The sequence below is a fragment of the Chiloscyllium plagiosum genome, unplaced genomic scaffold (assembly GCF_037043375.1).
Source record: "Chiloscyllium plagiosum isolate Xiang-an unplaced genomic scaffold, Cpla_swu_hap1 HiC_scaffold_26, whole genome shotgun sequence".
Taxonomy (NCBI): Eukaryota; Metazoa; Chordata; class Chondrichthyes; order Orectolobiformes; family Hemiscylliidae; genus Chiloscyllium; species Chiloscyllium plagiosum.
The window spans coordinates 19807086-19827373 of NW_028270164.1; the positions used below are offsets into that span (position 1 = coordinate 19807086).

General features: G+C 41.5%; 1 protein-coding gene and 1 non-coding gene across 2 annotated transcripts in view; both read right to left on the reverse strand.

Annotated features, from left to right (window-relative positions):
- The window catches only part of LOC122563138 (sortilin-like), an 80524-nt gene extending 71271 nt beyond the window's left edge, over nt 1-9253 (reverse strand). Inside the window, exon 1 of the mRNA XM_043716597.2 lies at nt 8898-9253. Coding sequence (XP_043572532.2) covers nt 8898-9122 — 225 coding nt within the window. The 5' untranslated portion in view covers nt 9123-9253. The remainder of the gene's footprint in view (nt 1-8897) is intronic.
- A 10478-nt stretch (nt 9254-19731) lies between these two features.
- LOC122563360 (U6 spliceosomal RNA) lies at nt 19732-19834 on the reverse strand. The gene has a single exon (XR_006315571.2). It is a non-coding gene; the product is annotated as a U6 spliceosomal RNA (small nuclear RNA).
- Nucleotides 19835-20288: the final 454 nt, after the last annotated feature.

The following is a 20288-nucleotide window of genomic DNA, read 5'->3' on the forward strand; positions in this document are numbered from 1 at the left end:
TCTATCTAGTCATTCATTCACTTTACGTATAGTGATCTAATTTCAAAAGCAAAATCCCACTGCTTAATTGCCATTTGGGAATACTTGCAGGTATGAAAAGGTAATGCATAATTGCAAATGCATTCTTCACTTGTGAAAGAGCTGCACTCAATTGTTTAACCTTTGCAGACAACTTCATTTATAGGGTGGATTCAATAGCGTTCTGTGGAATATCCTCCAGTGTTGATACAAACTGCAATGAATAACCTTCAAGGTCAAATAGCTTCTCCATAATTCAAATCCAATAGTGCAAATGTTTAGAAAGCAAAGAGACATTGTGATCACCAGGCTCAGGACACAACAAAAGCTGCAGCCTCAGGTAATTCAATCCCACAAGATTTGTTACTGAAGGCGATACTACTATTTTAGCATAAACTCTGTGGGGAAAAGTTCACAAGTTTGAAATCAACTTCATATGATGGTAAAGCTATGAATTTAAAATGTTTTAGGAATTTGACAGAGAAAAGTGATAAGAAAAAGTAGTAAAAACAAACCATTAGGTCTAAAAACGAAGAAACATCAAACAGGTGAAAGAAGACATCCAGTGAGTCAGATAGTGAGCTGACAACTTTTTGAAGTAGTACACAGAGAAAGATCCAACTGCTTCAACGCAGCAGTAAATCCACTACTTGCATTCAAGTATTAAGGAGATACATCAAAATGTACACATTTGTTACTCAGTTTAAAACAAGCCCAGCTAAAAGCTACGTGACAGGAATTTTATCGCACTGTTTAGCCGAACCCAACAAATATTATTCGGTTACAATTTTGAAAACCGTGTTTATTCTGCTTAGTGATTTATAAACTACTGACTTAAGTCACTATATCAAGTTACATTACTGTAACTATCAATACCAAAATAACTGTACAAGTAATTCTGTTATCTATTCCTCAAAAGTCATCCGGTTAGCAATCAGTGACTAGTGGTGTGCTTCAGGGATCAATGTTAGGACTGCAATTACTCACAATGTCTATAGACGGTTTAGAGTTGTGGACCATGTGTAGTATGTCAAAGTTTGCAGATGACACTAAGATGGGTTGTAGAGCAAAGTGTGCAGAGGACTGTGAAACTTTGCAGAGGACTATAGATACATTGGGCATAGGAATGGCAGATGGAAGACAATGTTAATAAGTGTGACGTCATCCATTTTGGTAGGAGTAACAGTAAAAAGGACTTTTACTTGAATGGTAAAATGTTACAGCATGCTGCTATGCAAAGGGACCAGAGGGTCCTTGTGCATGAATCACAGAAGGAAGATTGGCCTGCAGGTACAAGTAATTAGGAAGGCAAATGGAATTTCGTCCTTCATTGCTAAAGAGATCGAGTTTAAAAGCAGGGAGATTACATTGCAGCTGTACAGGGTGCTAGTGAAGCCACACCTGGAGTACTGCATGCAGTTTTGGTTTCCTTACTTGAGAAAGGATGAACTGCCACTGGAGGGGGGGGGCAGAGGAGGTTCACTAGGTTGATTCCGGAGTTGAGAGGAGAGACTGAGTAAATGGGGATTATATTCACTGGAATTCACAAGAATGATGGGGGGGGGGGGGTGTTCCTATAGAAACATAAGATGGAAGTCAGAGGATGTTTCCACTGGCAGGTGAAACTAGGACAAGAAGGCATAGCCTCAAGATTACAGGGAGCAGATTTAGGACAGAATGGAGAAGGAACTTCTTCACCCAGGGAGTTGTTACTCTATGGAATTCCTTGCCCAATGTAGTGGTTGATGCTAGTTCAGTAAGTGTTTTTAAAGCTAAGATAGATTTTTTTTTGAGGAGAAAGTGAGGTCTGCAGATCAGAGCTAAAAATGTGTTGCTGGAAAAGCGCAGCAGGTCAGGCAGCATCCAGGGAACAGGAGAATCGACGTTTCGGGCATAAGCCCTTCTTCAGATTTTTTTTTTGAACAATCAAAGAATTAAGGGATACAGTGAAAGAGCAGGTAAGTGGAGCTGAGTCCACGAAATGATCAGCCATGATCTTATTGAATAGCAGAGCAGGCTCAAAGAGCCAGATGGCCTACTCCTGCTCCTTGTTGTGTTCTTATGAACATGTGATAGGTGGAAAGAGGTTAAGGTGAGGGTGAAAGGCCAGACTGGGGTGGGGGCGGAGAGGTCGGGAAGAAGATTGCAGGTTAGGAAGGTGGTGCTGAATTCGATGGATTTGACTGAGACAGGGTGGGGGGAGGGGAAATGAGGAAACTGGTGAAATCCGAGTTCATCCCTTGTGGTTGGAGGGTTCCTAGGCGGAAGATGAGGCATTCTTCCTCCAACCGTCGATTTGTTGTGGTCTGACGATGGAGGAGTCCAAAGACCTGCATATCCTTGGTGGAGTGGGAGGGGGAATTGAAATGTTGAGCTACAGGGTGGTTGGGTTGGTTGGTCCGGGTGTCCCAGAGGTGTTCTCTGAAACGCTCCGCAAGTAGCCGGCCTGTCTCCCCAATATAGAGGAGGCCACATCGGGTGCAGAGGATGCAATAGATGATGTGTGTGGAGGTGCAGGTGAATCTGTGGCGGATATCGAAGTTTCCTTTGGGGCCTTGGAGGGAGGTGATGGGGGAGGTGTGGGCGCAAGTTTTGCACCTCCTGCGGTTGCAGGGGAAGGTGCCAGGAGTGGAGGTTGGGTTGGTGGGGGGTGTGGATCTGACGAGGGAGTCACGGAGGGAGTGGTCTTTACGGAATGCTGATAGGGGAGGGGAAGGAAATATATCCTTGGTGGTGGGGTCCGTTTGGAGGTAGCGGAAATGACGGCGGATGATGCGCTGTACATGGATATTGGTGGGGTGGTAGGTGAGGACCAGTGGGGTTCTGTCCTGGTGGCGGTTGGAGGGGCGGGGCTCAAGGGCGGAGGAGCGGGAAGTGGAAGAGATGCGGTGGACGGCATCGTCGACCATGTCGGGGGGGGAAATTGCAGTCCTTGAAGAAGGAGGCCATCTGGGTTGTGCGTTTTTGGAACTGGTCCTCCTGGGAGCAGATGCGGCGGAGTCGAAGGAATTGGGAGAATGGGATGGCGTTTTTACAGGGGGCAGGATGGGAGGAGGTGTAGTCCAGGTAGCTGTGGGAGTCGGTCGGTTTGTAGTAGATGTCCGTGTTGATTCGGTCGCCTGAGATAGAAATAGAAAGGTCGAGGAAGGGGAGGGAGGAATCTGAGACTGTCCAGGTGAATTTGAGGTCGGGGTGGAAGGTGTTGGTGAAGTGGATGAACTGTTCAACCTCCTCGTGGGAGCACGAGGCGGTGCCGATACAGTCATCGATGTAGCGGAGGAAAAGGTGGGGGATTGGGCCAGTGTAGTTGCAGAAGATGGATTGTTTCACATATCCTACGAAGAGGCAGGCATAGCTGGGGCCCATGCGGGTGCCCATGGCTACTCCTTTCGTTTGGAGGAAGTGGGAGGATTGGAAAGAGAAGTTGTTCAGGGTGAGGACCAGTTCAGTCAGTCGAAGGAGGGTGTCAGTGGAAGGGTACTGGTCGGTACGGCGGGAAAGAAAGAAGCGGAGGGCTTTGAGTCCTTCGTGATGGGGGATGGAGGTGTACAGGGACTGGATGTCCATGGTGAAAATAAGGCGTTGGGGACCAGGGAAGCGAAAATCATGGAGCAGGTGGAGGGCATGGGTGGTGTCCCGAACGTAGGTGGGGACTTCTTGGACTAAGGGGGACAGGACCGTGTCAAGGTATGCGGAGATGAGTTCGGTGGGGCAGGAGCAGGCGGAGACAATGGGTCGGCCGGGGCAGTCAGGTTTGTGGATTTTGGGCAGGAGGTAGAAGCGGGAGGTGCGGGGTTGTGGGACTATGAGGTTGGAGGCGGTGGATGGGAGATCCCCCGAGGTGATGAGGTTATGGACGGTCTGGTGGTGGGGGGTGGGGTCATGGTCAAGGGGGCAGTAGGAGGAGTTATCTGCGAGCTGGCGTTTGGCCTCAGCGGTGTAGAGGTCGGTGCGCCAAACTACTACCGCGCCTCCCTTGTCTGCTGGTTTGATAGTGAGGTTGGGGTTGCAACAGATTGAGTGGAGGGCTGCGCGTTCCGAGGGTGAGAGGTTGGAGTGGGTGAGAGGGGTGGGGGAGCTACTTGCGGAGCGTTTCAGAGAACACCTCTGGGACACCCGGACCAACCAACCCAACCACCCTGTAGCTCAACATTTCAATTCCCCCTCCCACTCCACCAAGGATATGCAGGTCTTTGGACTCCTCCATCGTCAGACCACAACAAAACGACGGTTGGAGGAAGAACGCCTCATCTTCCGCCTAGGAACCCTCCAACCACAAGGGATGAACTCGGATTTCACCAGTTTCCTCATTTCCCCTCCCCCCACCCTGTCTCAGTCAAATCCATCGAATTCAGCACCGCCTTCCTAACCTGCAATCTTCTTCCCGACTTCTCCGCCCCCACCCCAGTCTGACCTTTCACCCTCACCTTGACCTCTTTCCACCTATCACATTTCCGACGCCCCTCCTCCCTACCTTTTATCTTAGCCTGCTGGACAAACTTTCCTCATTCCTGAAGAAGGGCTTATGCCCGAAACGTTGATTCTCCTGTTCCCTGGATGCTGCCTGACCTGCTGCGCTTTTCCAGCAACACATTTCCAGCTCTGATCTCCAGCATCTGCAGACCTCACTTTCTCCTTCTTATGAACATGCCAAATACATTCAATCAATGCTGCCTTTCATTCATATGGTGATCAAAGGTTCAGATACATTGTTTTATTCACATGTTGGACATGGACATTGCTGGCTGGCCAGCATTTGTTGCCCGCCCATAGCTCCCCTTGAACTATGTGGTTTGCCTGTCAGAGGGTAGTTGAGAATCAACCACATTTCTGTGGATCTGGACTCACATGTAGGCCAGACTAGGCAGAGATGGCAGATTTCCTTCCCTGAAGAACATCATTGAGCCACATGGGTTTTGCTGACAACCGGCAATGGTTTTGTGGTCATCAGCAGATTCTCAATTCTAGAATTTTTTTAATATATTCAAACTTCAACATCTGCCATTGTGGGATGTGAATTTGGATCTCCAGAACATTAAATGTAATAGTATCACAATAGAAATCTGAACCACAACCTTAAATTGTGATCAATTTCCCTTGCAGTGAAAATCACAAACTTATAATTTAGCAAATATTCCAATAGAGTAACAAACTCAATTAAAAGGCATAAATATTTACGTTCAAGAATCACAGATACATTAAGAATTTAATTTTTAAAGCCTTGAATAGCTTACACTGTCGTTACAGAAAAAAAATTTCCAATGGCTTACCACCACATACCAATTTATAGCTGAAATGATTGAAATGCAAGAGTATAGCTGAAATGATTGAAACTGAAATCAAAACTGGAGTGAAAAAGAGAAAGGGGAAAAAATCTTTCCAATGGTTACAGTCACAGCAAGTACAAAGGATCATGGTTGTGATTGTTGGAGGTTAATTGTCTTAGCCACAGAACATCACTGCAGGAGTTGCTCAGGCTGGATATTTCAAAATCAACCTGTTATTATACCCCTTTGCAGCAGCTGGGACTCCTAGGCCTCCTGTTCTATAAATAGGGAAGCTGCCACTGCGATACAAGAGCTGACAAAGAGTCCCTCAGAGTAGTATCCGAGGTACAACCATCTTCATTTGCTTAATCAACGGCCTTCCCTCAAGAAGGTCAGAGGTGGGGATGTTTGCCAAGAATTGAAGGACTGCAGTGATTCAAGAAGGCAGCTCAACACTACCTTCTACAGTGCAATTACAAATGGGCAATAAATGCTGGCATAGCCAGCAACACCCACATTCCATGAACAAATATAAAAATGACTGCACAACCTTCAGCCCCATTCATGACTCCTCGGATACTGAAGCAGTCCAAGTCCAAATGCAGCAAGGCCTGAACAACTGGCAACTACCATTTGCAACGCACAAGTACCAGCAATGAACATCTCCAATGAGAGGATGCAAACATCATCTTTTGACAGTTAACGGCCTTACTTTCACTGAATCTTTGACTACAAACCTCTTAGGGGTTAAATTGATCAAACACTGAACTAGACCAGTCAAATTAATACGGTGGATGTAATAGCTGATCAGAGACTAGAAATTCTGCAATAACTCACTCTCTGACTCCTCAAAATCTGCCCACCATTTATAAGGCAAGTCAGGTGTGTGACTGAATATTGTCTGGAAAAGCACAGCAGGTCAGGCAGCATCAGAGGAGCAGGAAAATCAATGTTTCAGGCAAAAACTCTCCATTAGGAATTGAATACCTTCCACTTGTCCAGATAGGTGCAACTCCACAACATTCAAGAAACTCATTACCATGCAGCTGACTGGTACCCCATCTAACACCTTCAATATTCACTCCCTCCACCACTGAGGCAGCACTGCAGCATTGAACAACATCTATATGGTGCACTGCACCACTTACCAAGCTTCCTTAAAAGGCATCTTCCAAATCCATGATTTCTATCTACAAGGACAATGGCAGCAAAAACATGAGAACACCATCATCACCATTCTTTCACTGTAACTGGGTCAAAATCCTGGAATTTCCTTTCTCACAGCACTGTGGAAGTAACTATATACCAAGTGCTGCAAATGTACAAGGAGGGAGCCCATCACCAAATTCTCAAAACAACAAAGACTAAGCAGTAGTTACTGGCCCACATCCTGTGAATTAATAAAATTGGGCAACATGGTGACTCAGTGCTGCCTCACAGCACCAGAGACCTGGGTTCATTTCCAGCTTTGGGTGGCTGTCTATGTGGAGTATGCACATTTGCCCAGTGTGTGCATGGATTTCCTCTAGGTGGTCAGGTTTCCTCTTACAGTCCAAAGGATGTGCAGGTTAGGTGAATTGGCCATAGCATCCAGGAATGTTCAGAATTGGTAGATTAATCATGGGTAAGTATGATTTGATTTAAAAAACCCAAGAGAAATTGTCCAGAGATTGAGCTAAACTGTATTGAGTTAAGTTACACATTAAGCATTAAAGAATCATCATCTGCCAATTTATGATTTTATATTTCCTACACTTTGAAAGGGAAATTAAGGGAATAGCCAAACTCACTTATTCAAACAAAAGTTGATCTCAAAATTTAAAGCTAGTTCTGACTAAACATTTGATATCATGGGCTTTGAAACTATTCCAATTACAGTTTCCACCTCCTACATATTTTTGATTATTGTATGCCATCAGTGCCAACATTAAAGCACCAGCATCAACTAGAAGCAGGTTAACAAGTGGGTACTGACAGCACTTCAGAAATGCATTCATTTCGTTTGTTAAAATTAGAACAAACATAATTACTACTTGTAACACAAAGCTAAGTGCAAATAATTGTGACAGCATCTCTCGTAGAAGCAAGCAGAAATGGTAAGCTAAAAATATTAAGAATTTCAAAAAGGAAGGATTGAAGGCAGTTCAAGATGATGAACATGTGTTCAGCTACATAAATTAGATAAACAGCAACTGGATTATGAACACAGTGCACTGTAGAATCAGAGTACAGATGAGGCCCTTCAGCTCTTCAAACCTGCACCAACAAAAATACTCTAAATCTGCACTCATCCCACTTTCTAGCACTTCACTACTGGAGATGAGATACCCAACCAGAAACAGGACATGAAATGTTATACTCCTACTTACATACAAATTTAAAACTGTTTTGTGAATGTATCAAAATTGCAGCATAACTCATGAAGGGAAGCTATCAAACACAGACAATAAGTTTCCCCTATATATTTTCACTTTCTTCAAAGTTTTAATCAATGCAGATAACATTTAAGTGATGTTTTTCAAGCTATTAAATCCAAAACAAAAAAAGTAACACTTTTAATACTGCTTGATGGAGCTTAACTAATTCTGAAAATTTAAGAGTTTTAATTCACAATCTAAATTTACCAGCACATTCCTAAAGCTTCACAAACATACTGTTTCAACCGTCTAATCAGTCACTTAAATTTCTGCTATCGTGATTATAGTTTTATTTTTCAGTCATAAACCAGCCATGAGAGTGGATGTTTAATTATCATTTTTAAAATGAAAATGAAACTCCAATAACATCCCTCCCAAACTTGGACGGCAGGTTCCCAATAACAGTGGTTTGAGAAAATCCAAAACGCCTAATCAAAATATAGCAAAAGGGTTGGATTTGAAAGCTCGGAGATACCAATTAAAATCTTGACTTGTCGTTTGAAAATTACATTCATCGAGTTTTTTTTTAAGGCCTGCTTTGGGCAAAGATGGCAGTAAAGATGTTTACAAATTCTGATGCACGGAGCGCTATTTTTAAAACTACACTGACACGCTTTACGTTTCCCCCTTCCTGTGAGCAGCACTGCGCCTGTTTCTGTACTCCAAGTTAAGGCAAGCACTTCAAGAAGGCGGCTCACCACTTCCTTCTCAAAGGCAATCGGGGATGGACAATAAATCTGGCTCACATATAATGATTAAATTAAAAAAAAACACTTTTGGTGTTTGGGGAGAAAAGGTGGAAAATGAGTCTTGGGCATATTCTGTTATAGTTACAGTACAAAACACTGACACAACCCGCTCAGGTAAGAGGAAGAAAGGAGACTGTCTGATGAGCAACTTTAACGGATTGAGATACATGGATTATTGCAATTTATTTTTTTTTAAAGAGAAGGCGGAAGAAGGGTTAGTGGACCCGAAATATTAACTCTGCTCTCTCTCTCTCCACAGATTAGAGTGGTTCTGGAAAAGCACCCCTCAGACGCTGCCTGACTTGCTGCGCTTTTCCAGCACCACTCTCATCTCGACCCTGATCTCCAGCATCTGCGGTCCTCACTTTTGCCTCCCTCTGCAAAGATGCCGATGGACCTGCTGAGCTTTTGCAGCATTTTCGGTTTCTGGACATACTGTGACTCACCTTGTGGGTGTGGGCTGTTAGATTCCTCTGGAACCCCTGCCACTCTTGGCAGTTGGTGGAGGTGGAGGTGGAGGTGCTCCTCTTGTGCAGCCCGTGGCCGTTGCTGTTGCTGAGCAGCTGCTCCCCGAGCGCCGCCGCCGCCGCTGCTGCTGCAGCCGAGAGCCTGCCCTGGAAATCAAACACCGCAAACACGGAGAGCAGCAACAACCCAGCCACTGCCCCCATTGTTCACCTTTTCCTCCTTTTAACCCGGTCAACCTTCAAATTTAAGTCCGTTAATAAATAAACAAATGTGAATACAATATCAAAAACACCATCGCGTAACCTCGCAGGTTCAAAACACCAACAACAAACTGACACCCTCCCCACTGCACAGCCCCACCGGACGTCCCGCCCCTAGCAACAACTCCCGCCAATCGGCAGCTTTCTCCGCCTCTTCTCGCTGCCTATCGGTCCGCCTCCCTGTCAATCAGCACACACGACCTCAGGCCAGTGGCAATCTGATCCATCTGCTCCCTTCAGGTGCTGAGGCTGATGTTTGTCCAGGGGAAAATTGCTTCTTCCACAGAGCAGCTTGGATATACTGTTAGAGATTCAAAACGTATCGTTTCATCAAATGCACTCGTTCCTTTTCTTTTATCTTTCCCCTGGTTTACTTTTGCTATCATGGCAAAATTTTGGAAAGCACTACACTTCACACTTTTAAAACATTAGACTAGGAGCGATTTCTGCTCTCAAAGAGAATATGTGCAATTTTTTACCACACAGAGCTGTCAAAGGTGGATCGTTAAATATATTCAAGGCCGAGATAGATGTTTGATAAGTAAGGCAATCGAGGGTTACACGGAAAAGGCAGGAAACTCAAGTTGAGGATCAGCCATGGTCTCATTGAATGACGACGCAGATTCAAAGGGCTGAATAACCTACTTCCAATTCTATGTCTTATGGTATCACGAAAACAACATTGTGCAGACTATGAAAATATTGTTTTAGTCGTATGTGTTCTCTTTATTTCACAATTTTCCTGTATATAGCACCTTCAACAAAGCACAATGTTATAGACACTTCTCAGGAACATTATATAGAAAAATGAAACCAAGACACATTTAAACAGCAAAAGCAAAATACTGCGAAAGCTGGAGATCTGAAACGCTACAACTGCTGATTATCTCCAGCACTTGCTGCTTTTATTTCACATAAATGCAATATTAGAGCAGATGCAGCCAAATATTTGGTCAATTTGACACATTTCAAGGAATGTCATTAAGGAGGAAGCAGAAATGGAGATTAAAGAGAAAAGTCTAGAGTTTAGGGTCTTGAATGCAGAAGACACAACTATCAGTAGTGGAGAAATTAAATTTGATGTCCTCAAGAGTGCCAAACTTGATGAGTGTAAGTATCTCTGAGTATTTGAAGCTACAGGAGATTACAAAATAAGGAAGACTAAAACCATTGAGGAGTTAAAATCAAGGATGCAAATTTTAAAATGCAATCATGCACACAGGTAAATGTCATTCGCTTATTTATTAGTGACAAACATCTACCATCATTCAGAAATCAAGGAAAAAAACACGAATAAGTAACTGGAATAGCTGGTTTTCATCACAATTCATGAACAAATATACAAAATGTTAAAGTATGTCCTTATATATTGTATAAACAGTATTGCTATCCACTTGATGGCAGCCTTCCATCTTGTAAGACAGTGACTTGCATTGTAATGGTTAACACTTAGTTAAGCATCACTGGTGTGGGTCAGAAGGCAAAATCTAACATGGCAGTCTGTGCTGCGTTTGCTGCACTGGAAGACCGTGACCTGAGACAGTGACAGATACGTTAGCATCAGTTTCCTTCGGGCTCTGTTCTCAGTCAGAAGAGATTTTTGTTTATGAATGCCTCCAATGCTCCTCTAGACAGTCAGCCTCAAAAGGTTACAGTCATTAAAAACTGCCTGTCAGTTATCACTGCACAAGTTCACCATTTTCATATCTCACTTGCAAGTGGCTTTGTGACCAAATATACACACCCAGAAGTTCGTGACCAAGCACCATAGCACTGCAAACAAGGCTCCCCAGTTTGTCGCCACAGTTGTCATCTATCTGATTAACATAACTGAGCCAGCAGAGTACGATTGGCTTAATGAAATTATGATATCACAGGCGCAGCAACAGTGTCGACCAATCTTTGTTTTGTTTACTATTTATAAAAACAATTCATGACATCTGAAACCCAATTAGGGCGCACCTTGAACAACTTGGATCTCAGACGCAGCCACAACAAAAGATCAAAGGTTAACACAAAGCAATAGTAATACAGTGAATGGTTTTATGTGTCAAGTTTAGCTTCATTTCAGAAACCCACAGCCTGGTTGAATACAATGTTGCAAATAGTTATGCAACACAAGTTACCTGTTTGAATACCAGGGTGAGGCAATGGAAAGTTTGTTGCACTACTCCTCATGTATCAGGTAACTATACATTTGAGTTTAAATTACCCAGTTTGACTGTAGTAATGTGAAAGTACAAAAATTATATCCTAAAATGTAGTATTTATTCCAGATAAAATGTTGAGCCTTCCTTAAGGAACAAAATCCCGTTTGCAGTCACCAAGCTCCCACAATGAAGCTGCAAGTCATACATAAATAAAATCATGGAGGAGACCAGTAATCTGTTCCTTTCTTTACAACAGTGAGAATGCAATATTGTACTGCTTTGTGGAACTGATATGCTAAAGAGAAGTGGTATTGTAATGTTGTTGCCGACAGACTTATAATCTAGATACCCAAACTAATACTCTGAAGATATGAGTTTATATCCCACCATGGCAGATTCTTGAATTTGAATTCAATTAATAGATCTGGAATGTTAAAACAAAAGTGCAGATCTCATGAAAGCATTGTTGACTATTATAAAAGCCAATCTGGTTCACTAGTATTATTTAGGGAAGGAAATCTGACATCAGTCTGGTCTACATGTAATGTGATTGACTTGTAACTGCCTACTGAAATGACCAAGCAAGCTACGCATTTCAATAGCAATAAAGAATGGGTAACCAGTTCTGGTCTTTGCCAGGAACACCCAGATTCCTTTAAAGAATAAAGAAAAAATATCTTGCTTCTGTGCACTAACCTAATGGTTAGTTTTAATAGATTGTTAAATTTAACTTATTTTAAATTATGTTGAATCATACAAACAGACAAACACTGCAAATATCACTATGTTTTCAAGTTCTTGTTTGATAGCTCTTTTGAGGAATGGACCTATACTTGTGGGAGTTTGAGGAATGAACTCGGCTTGTTGGGCCGAAGGGCCTGTTTCCACACTGTAAGTAATCTAATTTAATCAAAAATGAATGGTTAACTTTTTGGAACAAGGAGGAGGGTTAGGAGATGCTTCAATAGGATTTGGACAAGTTGAGTGAGTGGACAAATGCATGACAAATGAAGTATAAAGTGGATAAATGTGAAATTGTCAACTTTGGTCGTAAAATCAGGAAGTCAGATTATCTGAATGGCAATTGATTGAGAGAAGGGTAGGAGCAAAGAGACCTGGTTGTCCTGACACACCAATCACTGAACATAATCATGCAGTTAGAGCAGACGGTGATGAAAGCAAATGATATGTTGACCTTCATTGCAAGAGGATTGGAGTAGAGGAGTCTTGCTGTATCAGTTAGGATGATATTCATTGAAGTTTAGAAGAATGGGGGTGGGTGTTCTCATAAGAACCCATTCTAACAGGACTGGATGGGGTAAACACAGGGAGAATTTCTTAATGTTATGAAGTTGAAGGCGTGTACTGTACATTTAAGAGAGAGTGAAAGCTGTTTTGCACTGAGAGCTTGCAGGCATTGTCACAATGTACTGGAAAATTGAAAGTACGTAACATTTGGCTGTGAAACAAATACCTGTGTTTTGATTGCTATTTTTACAACAAGTCAAATTGAACCCATAAGTTTACATTATACCCAAAGATAGTAAAAACCAATCGATTTTGAATGTATTGTTTTGCCAACATCAAACCAATGAGATGATCTGATACTGGGGATATAAAGAAGCAGACATTTTGACAGTTAGAGTGAGACCAACTGCCATCACCAGAGTAACTGCCAGCAAAACACGCTGTATTTTGAAATTAAGTTGATGTAATTTTAATATGGGTGGTTATTGGAACAGTATATTATAGAGTCATAGGTATGTACAGCATGAAAACATACCCTTCGGTCCAACCCATCCATGCTGACCAGATATCCCAACTCAATCTAGTCCCACCTGCCAGCACCTGGCCCATATCCCTCCAAACCCTTCCTATTCATATACCCATCCAAATGCCTTTTAAATGTTGCAATTGTACCAGCCTCAACCACTTCCTCTGGTAGCTCATTCCATACATGTACCACCCTCTGCATGAAAACATTGCCCCTTAGGTCTCTTTTATATATTTCTCCTCTCACCCTAAATCTATGCCCTCTAGTTCTGGACTCCCCCACCCCAAGGAAAAGACTTTGTCTATTTACCCTATCCATGCCCCTCATAATTTTGTAAACCTCTATAAGGTCACCCCTCAGCCTCTGACGCTCCAGGGAAAACAGCCTCAGCCTGTTCAGCCTCTCCCTATAGCTCAAATCCTCCAACCCTATCAACATCCTTGTAAATCTTTTCTGAACCCTTTCAAGTTTCACAACATCTTTCCAATAGGAAGGAGACCAGAATTGCACGCAATATTCCAACAGTGGCCAAAAGAGTTGGAGGCAGATAACAAGCGGTTAAGAGAAAGGAGGCTTAGAGTTGTAAATAGTTGTTGTTTTAGTGTTATGTTATGGACTAGACCAGACCACTCAAAACCTTCTTAAGCAGGCAACTCCAGACCATAACTTTGCAATTTGTTTCGGTAAGTGTACAGTGAACATTACCCGGATTAAGTTAGCTAGGTTGACTACTAGATGTTAAAACAGACAAAAATGTATTCACAAAATTACACAATGAAACACAAAGAACAGAATAAAGAACCCGTTCAGAACTCAACCTATCCAACTGGACTTAATTATGCTGTTCCAAATCTACACAACAGTCCCAATAAGAAAACTCCCTTTAAAAAACAGTAGAAATGGAACACATGCTTACAGGTTGAAGTTGAAGGGCAGAAAGAGAGAGAGAGAGTTTCCACACAGCTTCCTGTTGAACTTCCAACCAGGTCAAGATTGAACTAAAACTGTTCAGCTCAGGTAGGTAGCTGACCTTTCCCTTTTCCCTATACAGATCACTTCTAAAACATGACTACTTTGGCCTGAAGTCTCGCCTGTTTACATATAAACAAAAGGCTATTCAAAATCCTTTTCACCTGTGTACCAAACCAGACTGATCGGATACTGGCCCGGTTTATTACCCCTCTGAAAAAAATCAAGGACAGAGTATTCTTAAGCCAAGGAACAGCTTTTAGGAAAAAAAGTGGCTAGCTTTGTGACAATTCACTTTTTGAGTTAAAGAATAAATTGATATGTTTTCTTTAAATAGTGGAATTTAGGAGCTCTGTGTCACTCATATTTTAACAGATTACGAGGTGAGGTGAGCTTTTCTGGGTGTTTGGTTTAATTAACAGAAAGTTTCACCACCGTGTCATAACAGATTTGAAGCTCAGGTTGATGATTTGGACAGGTTTAGTTAGATCCAGTTTGAAATTTGGGCAGATTTGAACAGATTTGGGGTACAAAAGATCCCAGCAGATTTCAACACTTGCCAATTAGTGTCCTAGATCTTTAAATAAAACGTAGGTAAGACAATTTAACCAACCACAATTAACTTGTAGTTGATTAAATTAAATGTGAAGAGAAATGGCATTTAAGATTGCTAGAGAGGTTCTGGCATTTGAAGATGCTTCTCAAATTTGCCAAGTTTAGAAAGACAGAAGAAGGACATACTTTTAGAATTAGCAAATAGCTTAGAATTGGGTCTAACCGGGGACAAAAGGAAAGCTGAAATTGTAAGTCAAGCATTTAGGTGTGTCAGAGAAACAGACAAGTGCAGTAGAGTTAGAAAAGCTTAAATTACAATTGAGGCAAATGGACTTAGAAGATATCGAAAGGGAGAGAAGGTTCTTAGCTAAGCAAAGAGAGAGAGAAGAAGGAAAAACTAAGAGAGAATTTGAACGTCATAAGTTGCGAATTAGTCAGGATGGAAATGGGTGTAGGCTTGCTCGCTGAGCTAGAAGGTTCGTTTTCAGATGTTTCATCACTATACTAGGTAATATCATCCAGCATCTGCAGACCTCACTTTCTCCTCAATATCATCAGTGAGCCTCCGGATGAAGTACTGGTGGCATGGCCCACTTTCTATGTATGTGTTTAGGTTTCCTTGGGTTGGTGATGTTATTTCCAATGGTGACATCATTTCTTGTGGTGATGTCATTTCCTATTCATTTTCTCAGGGAGTGGTAAATGGAATTCAAGTCAATGTATTTGTTGATAAGAGTTCATTAGCTGCTGCTTTAGTGTGTTGGTGGGTTTGTGGGCTACCATGATGCCAAGAGGCCTGAGTAGTCTGGCAGTCATTTTCGAGATGTCTTTGATGTAGGGGAGAGTGGCTAGGGTTTCTGGATGTGTTTTGTCTGCTTATTGGGGTTTGTTGCTCAGAAATCGATGGATTGTGTCCATTAGGTACCTGTTCTTTTTGAATACACTGTATAGGTGATTTTCCTCTGCTCTGCACTGTTCCTCTGTGATGCAGTGTGTGTTGGCTTGTTGAAATAATGTTCTAATGCAGCTTTTTTTGAGGGTGTTGGGATGATTGCTTCTGTAGTTCAGTATTTTGTCTGTATGTGTTGTTTTCCTGTAGACGCTGGTTTGAAGTTCCCCATTGACTGTTTGCTGTACTGTGACATCTAGGAATGACAGTTTGTCATTTTTTTCCTCTTCTTTTGTGAATTTTATGCAGTAAGGGTATTATTGATCGTCTTGAAGGTTTCCTCTAATTTGTTTCATTTAGTGATGACAAAGGTGTTAACCACATAGCGGACCCAAAGTTTGGGTTGGATGGTTGACAGAGCTGTTTGTTCAAGTCTCTGCATTACTGTCTCAGCTAAGAACCCTAAAGGCGGACATCCCATGGGTGTTCCATTAGGTTGTCTATAGATTTTGTTGTTGAAGGTGAAGTTAGTGGTAAGGCATAGGTTCACTAGCTTGACGACATTGTTCTTGCTCTAGATTAGAGTGGTGCTGGAAAAGCATAGCTGGTCAGGCAGCACCCGAGGAGAGGGAAGATTCCTGCTCCTCGGATGCTGCCTGACCTGCTGTGCTTTTCCAGCACCACTCTAATCTAGACTCTGGTTTCCAGCATCTGCAGTCCTTGTTTTTACCAACATTGTCCTTGCTGGTGAAATTGGTGGTGTTTGGTGTATGTGTCTTTGGTTCTTCTAATAAAGTAGTCAGTGATTCCTTGGCCAGATTGATATTGATGGATGTGAACAGGGCTGTTACATCAAAAGAGACCATTATTTCATCCTTTCTATCTTGGTGAATTTGATGGTCTTCAGGAATTCTTGGGTGGAGTGGATGGAGTGGCGTGAGTCTTCTACTAAGTGTTTTAGTCTTTGGTGTAGCTCCCTGGCCAATCCATAAGTTGGTGTTCTAAGTAGCGAGACTATGGATCTGGGGCGGCTCCTGGTTTGTGAACTTTGGGTAATCCGTAGAAGCGTGGTGTGTTCAATCTATCTGTTTTCATTTTTTGAAAGTCAGTCTTATTTATTTCTCCATATTTGTGAAGGTTTTTGAATAAGGTTGTGATTTGGCTCTCTAGTTGCAGGGTCAAAAAGAATGGAAATGAAGAGAGAAAGTAGGGATATATACAAATATGTTAAAATATTGCCACGGTTTGATGAGAAAGATTTCAAAGCCTTTTTTATTTCATTTGAAAAATTGGCTAGGCAGATGGAGTGGTCAGAGAACTTGGGGGTAATGCTAGTTCGGACTAAGCTGGTAGGCAGAGCTCATGAGATATATGCAGCACTGTCAGATGAGGAGTCAAGAGGTTATGAAGATGTCAAACAGACTATTTTGAGTGCTTATGAATTGTTACTAGAAACGTATAGACCGGTTCAGAAAGATAAAGAAGGAACCAGGTCAGACTTATGTTGAATTCAAAAGAAGGAAACTTAGTCATTTTGATAGATGGATGCGAGCCTTAAAAATAGAAAAGACTGTGCGTCTTCAAGAGAGATTATTCTGCCGGAGGAGTTTAAAATCTTGCTTCCCAAGATGATAAGAATTCAAGAAGTGGAAGAGCAGCAGAGACGGCAGATGAATATACATTGGTGCATAAGGCAAAGTTTAACTTCTGGCAAGAATTTCATTCTGTGTGGGATAGAAATTGGGAGAAGTGGAGATCCTACACTACAAAACAAAGAGAACAGCACACTGGAAATTGCTCACCACAGGTTAAAAAGAAACCCAAGAGGGTGAAAAGGAGGTGTTTCCACAGTCGACGTTTCGGGCATAAGCCTTCATTCCTGAAGAAGGGCTTATGCCCAAAACGTCGATTCTCCTGTTCCTTTGATGCTGCCTGGTCTGCTGCGCTTTTCCAGCAACACATTTTTAAGCTCCTACTCTCTATGTTTCTATTGAGCACTGGGACTCAACTGGAATTTGGTTTTTACATCTTTGAATCAAAATATGGTTGTTGACAGGAAATTTAGCCAGAAAATATAGGTGAAGTAATTGAAACTGTAAATGAAGCTGAACTGAAACTGAAGCAATAGAAGTAGTTGATTGAGGAAAGGAGATATCAGAAGGTTGGAATTCTGAGATGCAGGAGAGAGGAATATGTGATGAGAGAAATGAAGTTAAAAATAATTCATTAGGTACAAAGCCATTTTAGATGAGAGGTGACACAAGAAGAGAACCTTTAAATATAAAACATTACATGAATAAAGAGTGGGAAATCAGAAATTGTTTGGACGTGACTGGAAGTTCTTTTCTAAAAAAGAGAATGATGAGATTAGTGATCAGATAAGAAAAAATAAATACTTTGAGATATTATTCATGGAGTGTTAAGAAAATGTTGGATTGGATCCCATCTGTTAAATGGATCTATAATGGATCAAGAAGCAGACAAAGAAGAGTTTGCTCATAATGTGATAGGACATAGACTTAAAATTAGGAAACTGATGGAATCCATCCATGGAGGTCAGAAAGTATGGTGTGAAAACCAGAGAAGGTGCATTGGACATTTTAAAGCAAACAATTACATGAGCAAACTGTTTTATGAAGCTGTAAATAAATGCTCAATTATGAATGAAAAACTATTATAAAGTTGAAACAAGTGTGTCATCAAAGTTTATGGATTAGCATGTTAGCATTAAATATTTCATAGATTTATCTGTGCTCAGAGAATAACATAAAAAATAGGAGTAGGGAATAAACCAGTGAGTCACTTTGCTCACTCTGCCATTCAATGTGATCACGGCTGATCTACCTCACAACTATTATCCTGCAATGTACCCGTATCCCTTGATTGTTTCAATATGTAGAAATCTATCATTCTCGGTATGGAACATATTCAATGACTGAGCTCAAAGAGCCATTTGGAGCAGAGAAGTCCAAATGTTTGCCACCCTCTAATTGAAAGGATTTCTCCTTATTCCAGTCCTAAATAGCTTGAGCCTTGTTCTGAAACTGTGTCCCCTGATCCTACACTTTCCAGCAAAAGGAAACATTCTTCCTGCACCTACCCTGTTGATTGCTGTAGAATGAGATATTTAGCCTTTCATGACCTTACCAAATATACTTTGGTGGGAAGAACAAGAACAAGATTGTAAAAACACTCAGTTGGTATACCTAGGAAAGCCAGAAGAAATTTTCAGGTAGGAATTTAGTTCAGTTTGTGTGCAATTTTCTATATTACAGTATGTCATCAGTATGTTGCAGTCACGCTTTTAGTTACATGACATGTGAGTTTTCTTTCAAGTGGTAAACATTTAGTGGCTGCTGCAAACTGCACATAAAATCATTTACAGCAGAGCTAGAGGTCATATGATTACAGCAAGCCACTGAGTACGCTAAGTATAATGATGTTTCTTCAAACATTTTGCTTTCATAAAAGAAAGCGTACAATATCATTTGCACTTGTAAATTACCCATGTTACCCAATAATCAGAATAACAAAGAAAATGATCATATATTAATAGAACTGTGTTAACGGCTAGTCAGTTCTACTTTGTCAGTCTTTGCACATGCAATGCATACATAGTCTTTAAATTGTACAGATCTACTAATACACTTCATTACTCCCTTCTTTTCTAGCTCCTCTATCTTGTCTTTCAGACTGGACACACAGATCTGCAATGGTCATGATGTTGCACAAAGTCTATCTGACACTTGAGGAACTCCTTTTGCAGTCATCATTCTAACAGTTGCAAACTGTTTATCATCTTTAGACTTAACAATGCCAACTTCTTATATGGTGTACAATGGTCCATCAGAATTATCAGCTGCTATCTCTCCAACAGCCATCTTTATAGAAGAAGTTTCTTCAGTACTTTAGCCATCTTTATATATATATTTGGCTTCCACCTAGTAATGCAGGTTGTACAATGTGATTCTGCTCTGGCACACACAGCACTGCTTTGCCCATGCTAGACATGTTCTCCTTGCTTTTGAGTCAAGTCTTCCATAATGGTTTGATCCTGCCCTCTGGCCTTGATCTTTCTTCTGGCATTTCTGCAATTTAAAAAAAAATTAACCTAATTTCTAATCAACATATTTAGTGATGTTATTACACACCTCTGAAACAAGTAAGACTTAAACCTAGGTCTCCAGCATCACTCCATCACAAGAGGGCCCCACTAAAAATATGGAATGTTTCACAAGTTTGCATATCATCCTCTTGCATGAGCCATGCTAATCTTCACTGTCTTGTTCCAATTTTAGTACATGCGCTGCTAAAGCAAATATCATTCCCACTCTTAAATATGTTTTTTGGAATGTCTCTCAGCATAATGCAAAGCCTCTCCTGTTTTCTCAATAATATGCTGTAAGATTACCACCTCAGAAAGTCTCCACATTTCGAGATCTTTTTTGAGAGTAACATTCTTTGCTGTCTCATTTCAAGGACATTCCTAACTTTGATGAAATCAGCATTTCCATAGTTTTTCCACTGAGCATGGAAAAAATTCCAATGCTGTTTCATACCTCCTTTCATTTCCACAGCAGCAGTAAGTGGAAAATGCATAGCTATTTTGACTTACCCAATAATTCAAAGTTGCAGACTTCTATTTTAATTTACTTCTTCCATGCTATTTCCTTCAGTTGCTGGCTTTCTTACAGCCCTGAAAGTCCATACTTTTCAAGTATTGTGTGCTTGATGGCTGCCACAAGCACAGACACTTACATAGAGGTAAAAGT